General features: G+C 42.3%; 1 protein-coding gene across 7 annotated transcripts in view; it reads right to left on the bottom strand.

Moving 5' to 3' along the window:
• Window positions 1–20,865, bottom strand: part of COL22A1 (collagen type XXII alpha 1 chain) — a 226,914-nt gene that overhangs the window by 105,470 nt on the left and 100,579 nt on the right. For all 7 annotated transcript variants that reach the window (XR_001866005.1, XR_001866001.1, XR_001866002.1 and 4 more), the window contains exons 13-15: window positions 4,027–4,080; window positions 2,463–2,516; window positions 1,130–1,183 (exon numbers count right to left, since the gene is read on the bottom strand). Coding sequence is in view for 3 of the 7 variants with exons in the window: in XM_017746704.1 (XP_017602193.1) it covers window positions 1,130–1,183; window positions 2,463–2,516; window positions 4,027–4,080 (162 nt within the window). In the remaining 4 variants the exon portion in view is untranslated. The remainder of the gene's footprint in view (window positions 1–1,129; window positions 1,184–2,462; window positions 2,517–4,026; window positions 4,081–20,865) is intronic.

Genomic DNA, 20,865 nt, shown 5'->3' with positions numbered 1-20,865 from the left:
TGAAGCCAGTATGGTTGCTATAGAGAGCCCTGGGGTGGCTGCCAAGTATTTCTGCTAATCCACAGACACCCGGTAAGTTCCGATACCCTCCTGATGGGACTTCGGGAAAGGGTGAACATTTCCCTCTATGCGAAGACATCAGGACATTTTGGAGACAGGGCTCTCCATAGCTGAGGAACCCAGAGGACCTGTATATGACCTGTTTCATCAAGTCCTCTCAGACAGAGCCAAGTGACAGCCAAGGCTGCACCCAGAAAGGTGCTGAGGTATTTAACTCCTATTTGAGGATAAAGGCATCAGTGAACTCAGTGCGAGATTTAGGTGACTAGAAATGTCTGTTCCAGAAAGATGAGATATTCAAAGGTCTTGCCTTGTACAGAAGCAGAACTGAGTGAAGTTATTTCAGGCAATCAAACTGTTGTCCTTGCGGCACCTTTCACATGATACCCCTAAAAACACACTTGTCACAATGCACCATCTACTTTTTGTGTTATTACAAGAAGACTGAAACCACCTGAGGGGTATTTATCCCCTCAATAACCAGGGAACAAGGCAAGGAGAGCTGAGACTTTGAAAGGAGATTAAAGAATTGCTTCTTCAAAATTCACATTTCTGATGCTCAGCTAAGTCTCACTAGATCTGCATTCAGAAGCACTTTGTTTGAAGCAAACCCAGTGATATAAGTACTGGCTCAAGCTCTGTATCACTCAGCCATTGTTCACTGGTGCAAAACTGAAGCTCCCAAAATAGGCAGAGACATCCAGGCTAGGGTCTCTACGTGATTTTTTTTTCCAAGTCATAATGTAGGGATAATAATCTCATCTGCATCTTTGTGAGAATTGGAAAATATACTGAAGACATGAAAAAAGGCTTATGTGCCCCAAAACATGTTTTCTTCACCTTCTCCAGCTACACTGTTGATTGAACAAAAGATATTTCTTTTTTTACATACTTTGCTTAATTGCTGATACCTTTAGCAGACCCTTGATGAAAATGAGCATTTTGAGTTTTTCCATTCACCAGTGAGAATATCAAATGTCATCAACAAGGAGTAATTCAAGCAACATACGCATAAAAAGTCAGTGAAAAAAATATGCCTGCCCATGTAAAGAAGAAATGGAAAACTTACCTTTGGACCTGCTGGCCCAGGCAGTCCAAATGCTCCTGGCTGTCCTGGTTCACCCTGCAAATAACAGAAATATCACTGGCAAACACCTATCTTTTATATAAAGGCTAGGATAGCTCAAACCAGTCAGTACATGCATTTAGAAATATTGACAGTCCTGAGTACCGCTATACAGAGATCTGAAAGCTTACATTGTTTTTGCCTTACAAAAAATGAAAGCAGAAAGAAACAAAATTAAAAGCAAAGCAGCTCTTCATCTGCTCTCAAAACACAACCAAGTAGCAAGAAGTGAGTTCCCTAAGTTGTGAACAGCTTGCACTGATTACAGCATGCAAAAAAGGATTCCTTGGAGTCAGCATAACGCATTTGTTTTTGAATTTGCACCTTGCAGTGTATGAACACATCTTATAAGGAATTCTGCAAGTACAAGTATGACACGTCCATCCCATGATGTGATGAAGTTGCATCAGTTCTGGAAATAATATTGAAAAATTGTCACAGTTTTTCCAAAGTAGGACAAGTGTGGCACAAAGAAGAAACAGGATGTAAGGAAAAGAGCTTTTCTGCTGTGTGTCACTCCTTTTGTGTTTTCCTGCCCTTCCAAAGGATCCTTTCCCAAGCTCCTTCAGCTACCACCAAGTGACTGCCACAAAGAGACAGTGAATGACATGGTGAAGGTTCACCATCAGGTTGAAGATAATTCTAAAGGATGGTGATCAAGCTGGGGAAAAGATGCAAGGCTCTAAAATATACTTCTATAAGATACTGGAAAACGTATTTGTGGTTTTGTGTTTTAACTGTAGTCCCCTTACAGGCAGTATTTGTTACACTACATCCTTCCTTAAGCTAGCCCTGCCCCTCCTCCTCTTCTCCTAGCTTTTAGCAATGCACAGGAGGAGTTCAGGCCCTTGCTTCTGTGACCAAGACTCCAATTTCTCCAGCCCATGTCTGTTGTGGAAGCACAAGGTGGTCCCTTGCACTCTGCCATCTCCACTAGCCAAGGACTCCTTGCCAGCCATAAAACAAGTGGCCAGGCTCTGCAGCTGCAGCTATTTACCAGCAGGTCTCAAACCACAAGCTGCTCCCTTTCCCTCCTTAATGAATGATAACAGAGCTGCCCTGGAGCCTCCAGCGATGGTTAATCCATAGGACACCTGCCTTGGCTGCAAACATGTGAGGGAGAGTTTCAGGGCTATTTATCTCCTGCTATTTGTTTCTGCTGCTCCTAAAACGGCCACACAAATCCCCCAGATGTGTTCCACTCAAGGCAGATTGATTCCCACTGCCTGCCTCTCACTGAAAAGCAGGATTACATGGGAGGCACAAAAATGCTTACAGCTTCTCCTTTTGCTCCATCCCTCCCAGGGGGGCCAGGTGAGCCCAGGGAACCCTGTAACAACAAGGGAGTTATCATCAGCACAGCATTAACACCTGCTGCAAGTGCAGTGACATGAGGAGAGCATCAAAACAAGAATAAGGAATGAGGAGAAACATTTCAACACAAACATTTATTTAATTTCTGGAGGAGCTGCTGCTAACATTAACACACTAGGCATGATTGATGAGCTGCTAACGAGGAACAAGGCACTCTCGTCCACTTAACTCATTTAAGAATAAATTAATATAAAAGCTCTGGAGCTAATTAGACACATAACAACTGAGTCATCTTAATATTATCATATCATCTTCCCTTAGCCTCTCTCTTCACCATTCCATTGTCTCAAAAAGTTGCATTCAAATTTTTTTTATTTTCCTCCTTGATTGTACAGCATCCATCCCAAAGCTCAGAAGCCTCTAGGCAAAGCTATAATATGCATAAGTAGTAAGCCGAAAAGCAAACAGAAAAGAAGTCTTGAAATACTCAAGCAGTCCTCAGGAATGACCCTGGCCACTGGATATCAAGTCCCAAAGCTGTGAATGTGCAAAGGTGAAGAAAACAAGGAACAGAAAGCCAAACACCACTTAAATTTAAAATGTTACCATTTAAAATCTTCCTATGCACCACGATGAATGGAACTAAATATACTGAGATTGGTAGCCCCCCAGCTAACAGGAACAGCAGCAAATGTGGAGAAAATGAAAGTCTGCTGCCTGCAGCTGGCAATTTAAAGAACAAATGGAGAACAGAAAGACAATAGACAAACAACAGGCAAGTCAAGCCATACAGTGAGGAACTGGCTTAGTGTTTTCACTTCTAGGCACTGCAGTAGTTTCGTCTTAGGTGTGTTTTTATAAAAGGCTCAAATGAGAAACAGACACAGGCACAGCAAGATGCCACTGTGGGATTGCCACTGAGATTGTATAGGACCAGTTTGTTGTGTATTACTTGGAGGGGCATCTTGATATTTCATGAGGTGGAAAAAGTTTAAATTCCTAAAATTCCTCCTGCAAATTATGATTAAGGGATTTCCAACAAATGTGCCCAAAATAAATACTAGTCAACAGAACCACAACAAGCAGCTAAAGGCCACCACAGTCCAAAAGTTATTTATGTTCAGTGCAAGTCAAGGCATAGTAATATTTGGCCTTCCATGTCTCATATTGAAGAGACTCTAGTGTTTCTGTGTGTATTAGCACTGAGTTCCTGTTCTATTACATTTATGTATTTTGGAGTTTTACAAAGTTTAGTCAAAGCTCATGCCTTTGAGCTCTCCACACATTTGTCAAATGTGACTGACCATCATCAATAGGTTTAGAAAACTTTAAGCTGCACTTTGATGAAAAACAGTACAACATCACAATCTCCTTTTCTGAGCACCTTGCTTACACAAAATGAAACAAAATATAATACAGAGGTAAAATGAAAGACTTAGAGGAGGGTTGGTTTTCATTACACTTCCACAATAGCTTTATAAACTTGTCCACTTTTCAGAGGATAATTAATAAAAACTTGGACTTACTTTTTCTCCTTTGTCCCCTTTCAGTCCAGGAAAGCCAGGGAACCCTTCTTCACCCTACAACACCAAAGTAAAAAATACCTCATATCAAATGCCGTATCGTTCTGTGGTATATCTGTGTATTTTAGACAGTGCAGTTGTCATCTCTTGAGAACTGAGTCCAGCTTCTCACCCTCACTGTAACAATACTGTGCTCAGTCACCTCTAACTTGCCCATATTTGAACAGGTTCACTTTCAGTTTTCCATTCCAGTGTATTCCTGCCCCTCCTTTTTGTAATTACCATCCAGAACCAGTAGTTTTACAAGAAAAAGATTAGAGAGCAACCCTTGTCAAAAAAAGTATTTGAAGCATAGCACCACTTCCCTGAGAAACACTCCTGTTGCCATATTCCAAAGCACAAAAACTTGAAGTTTGGCATGGCCAAAATGCCAAGTTCCCAACTGTGTGGTTTTTGGTTTTTTTAATTTAAATAAATGGCAGGGAAATTGACATGGAAAATATTGGAAAAATTAAAATATAGGATTTTTTTCCCTTTATCTGCTCTCTTTAGGACAAAAGACTGAGAGCTTTTTCCCCATCTGCTTTTGTAAAAACTCACTAGCACAGAAAAATCCTTTTGCAAGAGCATTCAATTGGCTAAGAAATTGATGCATGTATTTCCAAGTTGTCTGTACATACATAAGGACTAACTAAATATGTAGATAAAGTCAGGCTAAATTCTGCCACGTGCAATCTGATTTGTGACTTTTTTTTTGTAGGTCTAGTCCAGCAGACTTAGATGGATGTATTCCCAGGGCAAGGTTCCAGACAACAATAGATGAGTCCAAATCCAGCCTTATTTATTTATAGGTGTATTTGGCATTTAAAAGTAAATAAAAGATAGTATCTGAAAAGCATCTGTCCTGTATATGCAAATTAAAGTTTTTACATTTATAATCACATTCCTTGCTAACTGAACCTTCATGAAGTATTCCAGAATTTGCAATGCAGCTGGTGATAAAAATCAGCTCTGCTGTATTCAAATGGCTCTCTAATGAGATAGAAAACCCATCAAATAGCAAACGTGATTTTTGAGGAAATCATTTGCTCTAAGAGGTCAATATAACTTGAAGGAACTGCTGTTCCATGGCAAAGTGTGTCACACAGGTAGGAGAACAATTTGTGTCATTCCTATGCAAAGCAAAGGGAGTTTGCATAAGGTTCAGTTAATTAGCTTCTTCTCTTGCCTTTTTTTTTCCTCTGTGAAATAGCAACTGCTTGGCAAAGCTGTACAAATTAATCCTGGGAGCAATCAAAAAGTTTGAAGCATAGTGCTCATAGAAATATTCATGCAGGACAGGAGAGTATCCACCAGCTTTTCCAGTTTCTCTCCAAGGAGAAAATTGCACAAAAGCAACCTAGACTCTAGAGACAGGTTTAATGTTACCTGGGGAACCACCACTGGAAAGGCTATAAAGTGAAAAGAGCTCCTACTTCTGCACCTTCTGCTGACTTCCAATAGAACCATTAAGGATTGGAAAGACCTCCAAGATCATCGAGCCCAACCATTATCCCAGCAAGTTAATGCCAAGTCCACCACTAAACCATGCCCCCAAGTGCCACATCTGAACGTTTCTTCAACACTTCCAAGGACAGCGATTCCTTAACTTCCCTGGGCAGTCTGTTCCAATGCTTGAATACCCTTTCAGTGAAGAAATGTTTCCTAATATCCAATCTAAACCTCCACTGGTGCAATGTGGAGGTGACTGAGCCAGCAATTGTGATTGCTGAAGGCCCAAGGAGCCCCAAAATAGCAGAGGCCTGCTGGTGGACTGATTCCGAGGTTTAAGAACACCCTCCGACCTCACGGGGGAGAAACGAAAAGCCTCTCCCTTCGGGCTTTGTGGTGCTACGCAGACCCGGTCTGTTCGATTGACTTGTTGCCCTCCCCGGTGGACTATCCTCCCCATCGGCTCCCTCTCGCTAGGCCCGCCTTTGTACCGCCCCCGTGCCCGCCGGTCACTGGTTCCTGACGCTCCCTCCGCTCTTGTATAAAAGCTCTGGGACTGCTGCCTCCCGTTCTTTTTCGCCTCTGGTCCTGTCTGTGGATGCAGCAATGAACCATCTTCTGTGGAATGCCATGCAGGAGAGCCCTCCTGACTCTTTGCTTCTGGTAACGCTGAGCAATGCGGCTTGGGTGTGGTGTGAAAGTCCGCACCTAACAGCCGCACGGGTGAGAGGAGTAAGCGTGCTGGAGTGCTATCCTGCACCCCCGGAATGATTCCTTTGCCAGGGACGTGTCAGGGAAACGCAGCTACCCTTCACGAACCCACACAGTGCGTTAGTACAACTTGAGGACATTTCCTCTTGTCCTGTCACTTGTTACCTGGGAGAAGAGACTGCCCTCCTACCGTGCTCCAACCTCCTTTCAGGGAGTTGTAGCGAGCAGTAAGGGCTCCCTGAGCCTCCTTTTCTCCAGGCTAAACAATCTCAGTTCCCCAGATGGCTGCTTTGTATGCCTCAGTAAGCAGAAAAGCATGTCAGGATAGGGGTAGGTTCTGCATATGTTTGAACCTTAATAAAAGCACAAGAGAAGATCATGTAGCCTGTTCCAGAAAGCTCACATTCACAGGGACTTCACAGGAGTGAGCAGTGGTAGAGAGCAGAAAGCAGAGAGGCATTGGTGCTGCTGCGCTGCACAGGGCCAAAGAAGCTGTGACAGACAGGGATGGGAAAGCAACCACCAGCTCACCTAATTCCCAGCCAGCTGCCAAAACCCTTCTGAGGGTGCAGCTAACTGGAACGGAGTCATGTTGTCACAGCAATTTACTTCATTAAGCAACTCTTCTTTTTTTTCTTTTTTTCCTAACGGTCCGACTTTGTGAACTGCACTGCAGAACAATCACCTTTTCTTTTCACTTGTCCACCAAATTTTTAAAACAGGTAAAATCCCAAGTATTGTGCTCAGCATGCTGCTGAGACCTAGGGAACTGCTATACCCAAAAGGCATCTGTTCCTTCCCCTTAGCCCCTCAAAATAGGTAAGTTAGTTTAGAAAAAGTGCTTGCCTCTCTCCCTAGCACTTGTGGACTGGGGGGGATCTGCTGGCACATCTATCCTGGAAATGACTTTCTAGGGAAAGTCGCAGTTAGAAAAAGACAAAATTGCCCAAGGAAGAAATCAGAGGGACCCAAATAATGGTGTTCCAGAGGAGTCCTTGCTGGGGACGTTATATATTTGGCAGTTAGGCTCAAAGAAAGGCAGCAGATTTTCCTGAGAATTTTCCCTTTCCCAGCTCATGAGCCTGCTGCTCCTTCCTGACCCACTGGAAAACCTGCTGCTTGTGTTGAGTTTCCCCCTCTGAGCTGCACAGCCAGTGGCCTTTAATCAAACATTTCCACCAAAGTTAGCAAGGGAATAAACAAGTCCATTAGCTCACAGTTGGCAAAATATCTGTCAAAGGAGCCCAGATTTGGCAAATCTGATCCAAAGCAAGCAGAAGACTTTTCTTGCACTGTGGCTGTGAAGTGCAGTCAGATGGAAGCAGAGCAAGGGAGGCCGGGCAAGTGCTGCAAGCACTGAAGCCATGTACTGCCATGGGCTGTGAGTATACAGAGGTTACACAGCCCACAGCTACATATTTCTGCAAATGCCAATTTCTGCTATTCAACAGTTATTCTATGGTTAGTTACTTGAATAACAGCAACAACTCATTTGTTCCCTGCTTGGGTCACTGCTGGACACAGTATAAATAAACGTTAAATGACAACCACTGTGCTTCAGATCTCCATTTAAAATTGCAAGCAATGTGTAAATATAAGAAAGAAGTAGCAGAGAGCACAGGGCAGTGGAATAGCTGCCAAGCAGACACTGTCCACAAATGCTCTGGGATGAACCACATTGGGAGAACATGTAGGCTCTGGCAGCTGGCACTGAGCCCTGGGGAACAAAAGACCATCACATTCTTTGCACAAAGGCCAGACCTGGTTTTGCCACTGGGAGGGATTGAAATAATCCTGTATTCCCACAGATTGCCTGCACTCCCCCAGGCAACACAATGGGAATCAGGTGGTGACACGTAAACCACACTTAGCTGTTTATGCCATGCACTCCTATTGTCACCCATCTATTTTAAGAATATCTGAAATTCCAAGGTTTTCGTTTTCTGGAGAAGCATCGGGACCAGAATAGGAAGGTAACAAGGACCAGGGAAATGAGGAGCACCAGCAAAAGAAGAGGCTACTGATAAAGAGGGGAACAGACTATAGCTTCTAAGGCAGCTTCCCTTAGGTTTAGCCTGTATTTTCTGGAGTAGTTTTATACTTTAAATGGGGTGACCTTTTGCTTTTTTGGTCAATGGTTTTGTGGAGAAAACTGGAATGTGCAGGTAGTGGTACCTGAGAGCTGTTATGCAGTAACAAATACGGCATTTGCAGTAACAAATAAGCTTGTTTTAGGAAGTTATTAAAAAAATGAAATACTGCAGCCTCTCAGGATGCAGCACTAGAAAAGTCACTCTGAAAAGTCCATCCTTCATTCCTCAAAGAATTGGTAACAATTCTGCAAGAAAATTAGGAAGGTTTTCCAAACCAAACTGAAAACAAAAAGTTTAAGCAGAATTCACTAAAAAGGATAGAATTTTGAATTTCTTTGTATTTGCTTTTAAATGGAAGCATTCAGAGCCACAAAATGGATACAAAGCAAGGGGTAACCACTACTTCTGTTCTTCCAGGGGGCTCTCAGAGAGGGCCTCACATGGGTACATGGGTTGTCCAGACCCAGTGGATCAAAGGAAAAGCCACATCATGAGAAACTTCAAAGCACAGGCAACTCTCAGCTGCTACAGACAGAATATCGGGGTGATGAAGAATAAAAATACACCTCTTGGCTTCAGCCATTAAAAACAAATAGGTGATGTGGGTAAGAACAAACACACCCAGAGAGGTTCCTCTGCTAGTCTGTGTACATCAGCAGAATTACTCCATTTTTCTATTTGAGGAAGGATGTCTTCTGGATACACCAGCATCCTGTGGATTTGCCAGACCATGCCAGCTCCAGGTTAGCAATTGCTCCATGTACCTTAATTTGTTGTAGGTTGTGCAAAAGTTCACCTCAGCTGGATTACAGTGAGCCCCACTACCCCATGTTTATGGTAGCCCATGTATTTATGGTCTGTGGCCAAATTATATACACATTTGCCATGGTGTAACCCCAGCCAGCAGCCAAGGCCACTGCAGCCACTCACTCACTCCCCTACCAGCGGGGGAGAGAATCAGAAAGGTAAAAGCTGGAAAACTCATGGGTGGAGATAAAGACTGTTTAATAGGGAAAGCAAAAACTGCCCAGAAAAAAAGCAAAGCAAGGAATTAATTCCCTGCTTCCCATGGACAGGCAGGTGTTCAGCCATCTCCAGGAGAGCAGGGCTCCATCACATGTAAAGGTGACCTAACACCATCACTGCAAATGTCCCCTCCCTTCTTTCCTGTTCCCCCACTTTATATACTGAGCATGATGTCACCTGGTCTGGAATATCCCTTTGGTCAGTTTGGGTCACCTACCCTGGCTGTGTCTCTTCCCAACCTCCCCCGCACCCCCAACTTCCCTGCCAGTGTGGCAGTACAAAAAGCAGAAAAGGCCTTGGTTCTGTGTAGGTCCTGCTCAGCAATAACAAAAACATCTTTGTATTATCAACAAAAATTCAAAACACAGCCCCATACCAGCCACCATGAAGAAAATTAACTCCACCCCAGCCAAAACCAGCACAACATCCCATGTAGATTCTGGTATGTCTGACTGGAGATAACAAAGACATTACAGTAAAAATAACCTTAATTACTAAATGATATATTTAATCAGAGTGGGAAAAACTAGTGCACAGATTTTGCCATAGCAAAATTGCCTCATAGCAATTTTTTTCTGAACAGATTTAAAACAGAGAAGGAAGGAATCTGCAGGTATAAGGAAAGATGAAGAGCTAGAACAATTCAATATTACCGAGACATCGGAAGCACATAAAGGAAAAATTCCTCAGTGATTTTTTTAAGCAATCCACTCAAATTTAAATGTTTCTCTTTCCTCCATTTGCAGCTCCTCAAGCAGCTGCCAAGTTTACAAATATTTCTTCTAACTTGAGAACAGCTGTGGCCTATAATCACATATTTTATTTGAAACTATGGGTTGCAGCCTATGTTAATGAAAATAGAGCAAACGAAACAAAAAAAAAAAACCAAATAATGGGGAAAAGTCAGTCCAAAACACATGGTTAGATTCTCATTTGCCTGTCAAATTCAAATAAATCACAGGACTTTCCCTTCAGCATACAGAGCAGACATCAGAAGACAGATAATTCTAAGGTCAATTCCATACATTTTATTTATTTTATCTTCCAAACTGGTCTACATCTCATGCAAAGGTGCCACTTTTCTAATCCTGGTATGAAATTAAAGTTTCTAACCTTGTCACAAAATGTCAGTGGAGGTGTCACTGGGAGACATACAAAAAATCTGCCAAGCAGAACCCCATGAATCACACACTCAGCATGTTGGCAGCTTCACAAACTGGGGAGTCTAGAGCCAAAGTAGGAGACAAAATAGCAAGATCTGAAGAAAAACAGAACAACTGGGCAAGATGAAACAGAAACAGAAGTAAAATTGAACTATGCAGTGGTGGCACTTCACCATTAACACCCCCTCTCTCCTTTGTTAATTAACTTCACAGCACCCCTGTGAAATGAGAAGGGAGTTACAGCAACTGTAATATTGCTGTCACCTCATGAGGGTGATGAGTTGGAGGTACAATGAAGCAGAGGACGGATGGAAGGTCCCAGGGCCCGGGACAAAGATAGAAACTCACTTCAGATTTTCTGTGACCTAGGTCAGTGCCTTAACCATAAATTTATTATTTTTCCTGGCTCTTTGGCCTGCATCTAATGCGACAGCTTGATATTCATAAAGAATAAATGAGAAGATGATGGGTAGCTGTCCTGCTGCTGATCCATGGTTACACTCTGAACTGTTATCAGTGTTTGATCAGTCACATGAAGTGGGAGGCCAGAAGAGATGTCACAAGTTGGGTGGGGTCTTCAGGTTCAAATGTCTTAGAACACTTCCAAGAGACATCATGGTCTGGAAGAATGCAGTATCTTTCCTTTCAGGGTTTCTTCATTCAAGGGAACCAACCAATGACAAAATAAATATTTTATTGAAATATACTTCAAATTTTGAGGTGTTTTTTTTTTTTTTAGATAAGCAAGGCAAAGATAAAGGTTTCATTAAAAACCAGGGGTGATCTGCAGATCAACTGAGAGGCAGAGCCGCAGTGGATATATGTCACCTAGCTCCATTTTCAAAAGCTGCTGACCAGACAGCCAGCACAAATGACTGCCATTCTCCAGTGCCCAGGTGCAAGATTCTATTAGCTTAATGATGCTAAAACCCTATTAATATCTTGGCAAATTTGACACCAAAGTTGGCCTAATCTTCTGCTTCCACATAAAATAAGATATTCATCTCAACTTGGATTTTGCTGCACAAAGAAAGAAGTTAAGAAAATCTTCTCTTCTGGGTGTGTGTATTATAGTCTGGTCTAATAAACAGAATGGTAACGTGGACATGATACACAGGGGTCAGTGGAAGACACAGGTTCTGCAGGATTATCAGGAAATCCAGCCCAGTGCAAACAACTGTTTAAATAATAACTATTGGAATTTTTTGTATTTCAAACATATGAAAGGTTTTATTTAATCCACTAAATAGAAGTCAATTGTCCCCAAAAGGTACCTTCCCAAAAGAAATTCAGGGAACCATGTTTTCAAATACTCTCTGAACCCTTGAATCTTATCATGAATATCATGGATCCCACCATGAGACCAGAAGGGTCCTTCTGACCCTCCCATTTTATGATCACTGATCTTCTGGAGAGAGCAGATGCATCATTTTTCAGAGATTCCAACAGATATCTTCCCCTCAAGAAACTTGATACTCCAAATTTTCATAAAAATAGGTAAAGCAACAGTGGGTCATAGTTAATTTGACACATGGCCACCTATAAACTTGGTACTGCAGGAGAAAAGTTGCATCAGAGCTCACTCATGTGGCACAGCTTTACACTAATTTAAGTCAGTGTATAGTTCACAATAACACTGAAATATCCTAAAATGTTATCACTGGTGCCTGGAATTCTTTCCATCAGCTTCATATTATCTGCCTCCCCACCACAATACTCCTTCACTCCCTTAGAAGGTGATTGCTGAGAGACTGGGGTGGTGAGACACCTCTGACAGCTCCTGAACTGCTCCTTCATCTCCAACCCAGGCTGAGCCAAGTGGAGAATGTAACTAAAGAAAGCACCTCTGCAGCAGAGAGCACAGGAGAGTACAGGAGGGAGCTCTTCTGTTTGAAATACTCCTGTTCAACAGCTAGAGTTGCTCAGTCAATCACTGAAACGTTCAAATTAAGAAACAGTCAAGAGTTTGCAGAGCTATTTATGATTGAACATAATGAATAGGAGGTAAAATATAATTGGAAACAATTGCTATCATACTCTCACTGCACAGAGGAATAACCTGACCAATATACTGGACTGCAATGAGTTGGATTTGTAGAAGCAGGACTAACAAATCCCAAAAGTCTATTTTTTCTTGTTTGCATGGTTGGGGCAAGAGGGTCTTCAATTAAAGATATGATTCTTAGAAACCTTGAAATATGAAAAACATAACTTTGCTCCAAAAACTTCTTTGCCCTGAAGCACAAGTCAATGCTCCTTGCCAGCACCTGACACTGCTCAGGACCAGACAAACAGCTTGCCAAGTGCCAGAGGGAAGTGTTCATTGAAACAGAAAAATATTCCAGTCATGTATCATGGCACTGGTGAATTGAAGTCCTTACATCTACAAAAAGTATACAGAAAATTGTTCTGGTCTTGTGGATGATTTTACAGACACTGGTTGATATTTTTTCTTGCCAGAATAATCTATAAATTCAATTTCTTCTGCTTCTGGGAAGTTTCTGATGCTTCAGATCTCCACATACCCCTCAAAAATTTCAGTAGTTCCAAGAAGAGCATTTTAGGGCAGAGGAGTAATGTGTCAGAGCACTCTGAACTCTGGTGTTGATCTGCTTTGAACCATCTCCTGCTACTGATATTCCACATTCACCCCTTAGTCTATCTTCTGGTGCCTCCCTGAAATATGTACAAAGCTTTTCCTCAGGATTAACTGCATTGTCTGGTCCATGATTCCTCCCCTCCTTGAGGAGTCCCTTCCTTTAAATCTCTCCCTGCTGGGTAAATTTGCCAAATCAGCGATCATTCTTCTTATTGCTCTTTGCAAGAGCAACATCTCTCCACACCTCTCTTTAAATGTCACACCCAAACTGGAGAGAACATCTGCCTAAAGTCTTATCACCACCTGTTTATTAGTTGCAGTGATGCACTACTGTTCATTGCCAAACACACCTGAGGCTGCTCTGTCAAGTCTTTGCCAAAGCTATAAATCTCTTTGATCCAGTCAGACACAGGGTCTGCAAATAGATGATCTTTAAATTCCCTTCCAACCCAAACTATTCTATGATTTTATGCTATTTCTTTATAAAGTGGTGCTGCTCCCTAGGTCTTTTTCATCTCAGACGTCATGAAAAAGTTATGATCCGTCTTCATTGTACTTTGACACAGGTAAAAGAAAGGGAAAAGCTCTGGTCAAGATCTCATTTGGAGCAAGTGACAAGGACAGAAATAAAACAGAGTCTCCAGAGACCCAAACCTACTCCCAATACCAAATGTATCAGATATCCTTGAAACAACAACCACTAAGGGTCCACACACTGCTTCAGCAGTAAAGCAAGCATTTGACATGATAAAAAACCCTTGCATTTTCCTTATCTGCCGCTTAGTACTATGTGTACATTCATTATTCAGCAGGGTCTGAGACCCCAAAACACCATCATCCTGTCACTGCCAGAGACAGAAGGCCTTGTTTGCTTTGGGAGACAAAACCTCAAGGTAGTGCTTAAGAAAAAGGGTGAGAAATCCAGAAGAGGAAATTAAAGGTGTCCAGAGTTGCACTTGGGCAAGTTAAGAACAGCATAAAATCCAGTGCTGCCCTGTCTCAGCTGCCCTCACCTGCACCTTCAGAGAGCCCATGAACAAGGCACCTGCACCTTCTCAGCCATCACAAAAACAAGAACAGCCCAGCAACAGCTTTGATCAGTGGAAAGGGGAAAACCTGTCTGCTTAACTAGGGAGATTAACCAGCAGGGAATGCTTAGGATACCTTTGATGGACCAGTGATAGCAACTTACTTTGTGTAATGCTTCAGCTCTCTGTGATTCATTAGATTCATTCTACGAGCTGCTCTTCAGAGGGTGTTCTCCAGACTGCTGGGAAAGCTGTTTTATTTTCCACCTAACAGGCAGATAATCCATACCTTTCCACTGCAATATCACTCTCAGGAGCATCCGGCATTCCAGCAAGATTTATCAGTTACAGAATCAAGACAATTGTTTTTTTCTCCGCCCAATTTATTTTCAGAAGAAACATGAAGCTGGCAAATCTCAGATGCTTCCTTTCTCCACTGCCAGTGGATCTTGGCAGAGAAATCCTCTAAAGAAGCAAGTGCTGAAGACTTTGCAAACTTCTGGCTGCCAGTAGATGTCATTGCATACTAGCAATGTACCTGCCAGCCAGGGGACAATGACGAAAAGAAATACATGTTTTCTAAGTTTATGTAAGGAAAAAAAGGAACCAAGTTAGTATTACTCTTACACTGCTGAGAATTAAGCTGTCACAATCACAATGAGCATGTGAGCTGTCTTCGAGTTGTTTATTGCAGTCTGCAGCTGTTATTCTGGGTCACAGAAGCCCACAGAATTTATCTAAAACCCTCTAATTATGGTTAAGAAAAAGAACTCCATCAAACCATGGTTATTTAGCTCTGCAGAATGTGCTTTAACTACAGTTAAGGGGACACAAAAATGCTCAGCATGCAGAGCAGAATTGGCCACATACACAAGAGGATTCAGAACATACTAAGGCAGATAGTAATATTACTAGAACTCATCTTTAATATGAGGATTCTGAGAAGAAATCCCAGATATGAACAACTCCAGTGAACTGCATGACAGCCTTATGAAGTAGATGAGGTGTTATTATACAGGTGTTTAAGTGCTGGACTGAGAGGTTAAGTGCTCTTAACTAGATGAAGTCAGTAGCTAAGAACAGTTGCTGAGAGAGATGATTCCCAGCACAAAAAAAAAAAAAACCCCAAAAAACAAAACAAAAAAAAAAAAAAAAACAAAAAAAAAAAAAAACCCCCAAACAAACAAACAAAAAAAACCCAACCAAAACCAAACCCAAAACATATATAGAAAAAAGCCTGCAGATTGTGCTTTCACTTTTCATTGCCAGGTCAGTTTTAGCTATGCTCACATTACTTTTTATTCTGCAATAAAATAAGAACTGAGCACTAAGAACATTAGAACGCAACCCTGAGAAGGCAATGTTTCCATAGCCACTGTCTCCAAGGAACATCAGTGACAGGGCATTGGGGTTTTTTTTTGGTCTTCAGATTTCAACTCAATATTATCTCTAAACTTGGAGATGTTTTCCCCTTTTGTTACTGTCTGGATGTGCTCACTGAAGGAGCAGGCACGGGTGCTGATGTACCAAGGCTCCTGCAGCCTGCTTCTGCCTTAGTCTCTCAGGGGAAACCCTTCAGCTCACCAGTCCTGGGTAAACTGGGTGGCATTTACAAGTTCAGGGAGTTAGTAACACTATCTGAACACCACAGCAACCCAAGCAAGGTCTGTAACCTCATTGGAGCATCTTCCCTGCACTGGGCTCATGGTTTCAGCAATGAAAAGGACATACATATCTCTTGAAGTGATAAATAGCTTTATTTGGAAGTTGCAGAAATAAGGACTGTATCTTGGTTTGTGTAAGCTCAGGCTCCACATCATTTAAGAGCTCACAGAACACATCCTGCTATTAGAAGTTCAGCTGGTTTTTCCCTCTCCTCTGTACTGAAGTTGTTTTCAAGCTTTCACCTCTGGCCCTTGGCTCTAAAGTATCACTGTCAGTCTGAGCCTTACCTGCCAGCAAAACACACACACCATCTTCCGGTCCCAAAATGCATCCCTTAAAAATACACACATGAAAGCTCTCCTTTACCATAGAACCACCCTGCAGCACCAGACTCCAGCTATGCCTGCAGCATTTTTGCAGGTAGAACTGCACTCATTTTATTGTGTCCCAAGTTGCTGGATGCTGGCCAGCCCTGATCTAAAGACACAGCTCTCGTGCTAATTTGGTAAGTCCTGCTGACAGCACAGCACAGGAGTAAAAAGCAACAGGGCTTTCAGGGCAGGCCTTTCATATATTCAGCTGCCTCAGGGCAGACAGAGCACAGGGCTCTGTGTTGGAGAGACTGTATCTAACAGAGTAGATTTCCACAGCTTCTCCAGAAGCTCTAGAAATGGCAATAACTCCAACTTGGAAGAGAAGGGAAGGGGAAGCAAAGCCTTTGTTTGAAGGATCTAGCAGGCAAGAGATACAAGCCTGGAGAGAAAGAGGTTCTTCAGCTTAATTTTCGAGGAACGAAGACTAGCTGCTTTGCTCAAGGTCATTAGAGCCAAGTTCCAAGTCTGGATGTCCTACAGTGTAGCCCAGAGCCTTAACTATCTGCCTGCTTTTCTTTTCTACACTTGGTCTTGCAGTCAGTGCATCTCTAATAAGCCAAGCCACTTCAGAGATTTTATTCTCCTTAGAAATACTATAATAATCCTTCTGAATTTTTATCAGAGTCATTACCATGAAAAAAAAAATTTCCAGGAGAATATAGACTTAATCTACCAAAGTTGTTCTCATATTCATTGCTGTCTGTGTGATTATTAGCATGAAGGGAAACAGATAAGCACAAAAAGAAAGCTTGGATATCTTGGAAACTCATTAGTGAGGAAAGTCCCAGTGTAAAACATAATGAAACCTTCATCCACCACCTCTGCAAAAGGTGGGTGCTTGTGGTTAGAGTTTTTTCCTCTGACAAATTGGTTTCCTGTGGAAAAATCATGGTAGTGATCACTTGATCCACTTGTTTCATGACACCTTTTTCATCTTTCCTACTCTTCTTCAGAAGGTGTGGAGAGTTTTGGCCTAAGCCCTGAACAGACTATGGAAATTTCTGTCCCTTTCTGGGCAGTGAGTGTGTTACAAATATTCAAGAGTTGTACCAAAAGTCTAAGAACGACTACCAGCAGTCAAGACAAAGGTGCAGTGAGCTCCTGCCCCATCTGCCTTAGTTTTCCTTAGGGAGACTTCTCGAACATTTTGTCCTGCTGTTACCAATCACAGTTTGCAGGGCTCCACTGACATCCTGAAGCAAAGAATGTCTTTGTACTGACTAGAGGTTTACAGATGTCTCTCTCTAATTAACTCATATGCACTGTTTTAAAGACACAAAATTTTAACCTCCAGAACAGACTGAAGAGAAGTGTTTCAAGACCTGCTGGATGAAAAGCAACTTCATTTTGTTAATTTTAAACTTGCCATCAGGTAGCTTGATTTGCTTCCCTTCAGGTTTACAACAGAAGAAAGAGTGAAAAATAATTTCCTACTAGTATCTCCATACCACTCAAAGTCTGACAAATTTTCATCTTATTCTCTCCAAAGTCATCACTTTTGCAAGCACCTTCCTGCCTGCAGAGCCTTCTCACTTCTCTTGGCCTTTGGGATGCTGGAAGGGTGGCTCAGCACCATTGCATAATGCTCTGTACCTTGCAAGACAAAGGGATAAGTTTTTGAAAGTCTCCCAGTTAAATTTTGCATTGAGGCATTAGAAAGGCTGGCTCATCATGTGGATGGCTGTGCCCCAGGAATGCAGCCCTCATGCTCTACAGAACCTCCCTTCTCAGACATGAATTCTCTGACTTCTGCTTGAATCATCCTCAGAAATGCTCTCCTGTTGCGGTGAGCCATGGCTCTTGCACTCTCCAGCGGCTCCTGCTGCCCTCACTCCTCTCCTGCCCCTACTCCTCTTGAACAAATAGAGATTTGAAGATGGGAGTTATAACCCTTGCAGGATCAGACTATCTAGTTTAGCAGATGTCCACTTGAATGACTGCCAGAATAAAGCTAGAACATTCCCTTTCATGGTGGTGATGTTACAGAATTGGATATTTACCCATGTATAATAATCAGTTCAACAACAGAAGCATTTGCAAAAGTGAATGAACACACAGTAAAGGGAAACAGATTTATGAGCAGAAATATGACAGACTACATCTAATGTGAAAGGGGTTAAGAACTCCAAGGGCTGAGAGATGACAGTCAGCAATGGAAATTTAAGATCAAATACGGAGTAGCAATAGCTGAATCCCACCTTTCCAGGAAATGCACTTGAGAGAGGTTTACAAGGGCACCTGTAGATGCATTGTGGTATTTTCTTTTTTTTATATCTGTGTGCAATAACTTGGCTGCATATGCATGTTTCTGTACATAAAAAGCATCCTACATCACTCTGAGCTATTTAAGCCTGGCAGAACATGCCAGGCTGCTGCTTGAAGCATCACTGTGAGTTTCCTGGGTTTAAAAGTCACAAAAGTCCTCATGTCAACATGAATTTAGCCACAGCTACAATTATCTTTTGGTTTACCACTAATGCTGTGCTCGACATTTTATATATTCTAATACAAGCATCCTTTTGGCTTTAACTTGGTGATACAACCAAGGTAATGACCTGGAGAAGCAAGGCCAGTGCCTCTCCTGTCCTCCTGGAAAAGCACAGGATTTTCCATCTAACAAATGCCTCAGACCTCACATAAATGCCCTACAAACAGTACTTGGCAACACGTGGTCTGACAGGTGTTTGGCACTGGCACAGCTGGAGAGCAAGACTGTAGTAAGAGGATGATTTTAATCTTGTCATCTCAGTCTTTTCAAAGGTGAGACAACTTAGTTCCATCAACATTTAGGATGTGAGCCTCATGCTTTTAAAGGATCCCACAGCACATGCACGGCAACAATCACACAGACTGCAGCTGTTAGTAAAGTCCAGCATCTCTGATCCAGCTTTCCAGCACTGGCTCGTACTCATGAAAATCAAGGAAACAAAGCTGTCACAGCCAAAGTGAAAAACAAGATTTCCTGCTCCTGCAGCCATTGCAGCGCAGCAGGCAAACAAAGCAGACACATGAATTCTCTACTTCCAGGTGTTCTCCTCTTCAGGAAGGTTTTCATTTCATACATTATTCTACTTTTCTTCAGGAGTAGAGATGGCAACTGGCATTGCAGGCACTTGCAGCCCCACTCCCTGTGGTTCTGGCTACTTCTTGGGCACTGCAACAGACTGTGCAGGGACATGGCCATGGCACCAAGCCTGTCAGAGCTCAAGAATCATATGGATTGTGCTCTTAGTTACAGAGTTTAGTTTTAGGTAGTCCTGGAAGGAGCAGAGAGTTGAGTTAGATGATCCCAGTGGGTTCCTTCCCACTTGACATAGTCTATGATTTCATGCTTCTGTGTCCCCAGGCTCCCTTTTTAATCAAGCCAGCAACATAAAGCTGATATATCTTTGCTCTGCATCAGCAACAGCACTGACACTCAGCCATTGGGTGCACATGGGGCACAAACACCTGGGTACCAGAAACCCTCACTCCACAGATGAGAACAAGCTGCCTCAGCTGGCAGAGGTACCAAATAAACACAACAAGCTGACCATAAACTCAGCATCCTCCAAGCCTACGCATTTGTTTGGGCACTCAGTGCTGTTTGGCTGCTCCAGCCAAAGAAGTTCTGCACATACTGTGAGGTCTCTCTACTTCCCCCCCTCCAGACCTGCAAATCTATTTGCCTATGCATGAAAATAATACAGATGGAAAGATATTTTCCGACATTATTCTGCAGAGTTCAAAACATAAGAAAACAAGAACTTGCTTCAACTACAGCACAACTCATATCATAAATAAACATCATGCTTCCTACCACACTGCTGACTCTCACCACCTGCCAAACACGAACTGCTTTCCAAAGGCTGAATCCTGAGTCTCAAAGGCTAAACAGTGGCTGTCAGTGGGAGGACTGCAGGAAAATGAATGCAGAAATGTGTTCTTTATGGCCCCATGTCTCTAGCCTGGCTCAATAATAGTTCCTGCCATTTTGATTGTAATTTCACCTGATGAATTACCACTATTTACAATCAATATATCATAACCACAGAAAGAGCAAATGAGAAGGTGCAATGGCCATAAATGCCATGTTCTCTCTGGTGCAGCATTCTTCCTTTTCGATCACAGTCCAAAATTGTTCTCTGAGCAATTGAGTAGCCACAGATTCCCTGAGAAACAGCCCAACAGATTCTTAATCTCATTTTCAAAATGAGCCATGACTCCCTCCTTAATACATTTGTCTCCTATACCCTCCTGTCAGTCTTTTTCTATTGTTTGCTGCAACTTGAAATTTCATTTTTATCAAAAGGAAAACACCCTCAACCAGGTGTGATATGGAGCTACAGACAGAAAGAGCTAATTCTCCTCTGAAATCTAGGCATCCAGACTCATTTTTCTGTGCAGAACAGAAAGTTTGCAGCCAGAATTGCCTCAAAATCACTATCTTTTTAAAATGCAAATTAATCCAGTCATGCTACTTGTTTCCCAGTGTTGATCACCAATGAAAGAGTTTTCCCAGACAGATAAACCAGAAATTTTCTGTGGTTATTCCATGTCCTCAGTTTAAACCTCCAAGTCTTATTACTCTGTCCTGCCTAATATTTGAAGTAAAAAAATATTCCAGCTTTTGTCATTCAGTTTATTAATGAAAAGATCCAACTGGAAGAAAGACTACAACAGACTCCTCATAAGCCAAATTTAATCCTGCTG

The sequence above is a fragment of the Corvus brachyrhynchos genome, unplaced genomic scaffold (genome assembly GCF_000691975.1).
Source record: "Corvus brachyrhynchos isolate BGI_N302 unplaced genomic scaffold, ASM69197v1 scaffold89, whole genome shotgun sequence".
In the NCBI taxonomy this organism is placed as follows: Eukaryota; Metazoa; Chordata; class Aves; order Passeriformes; family Corvidae; genus Corvus; species Corvus brachyrhynchos.
Note: the sequence above shows the minus strand (reverse complement) of the source record. Positions and strands in the feature narration are given on the sequence as shown.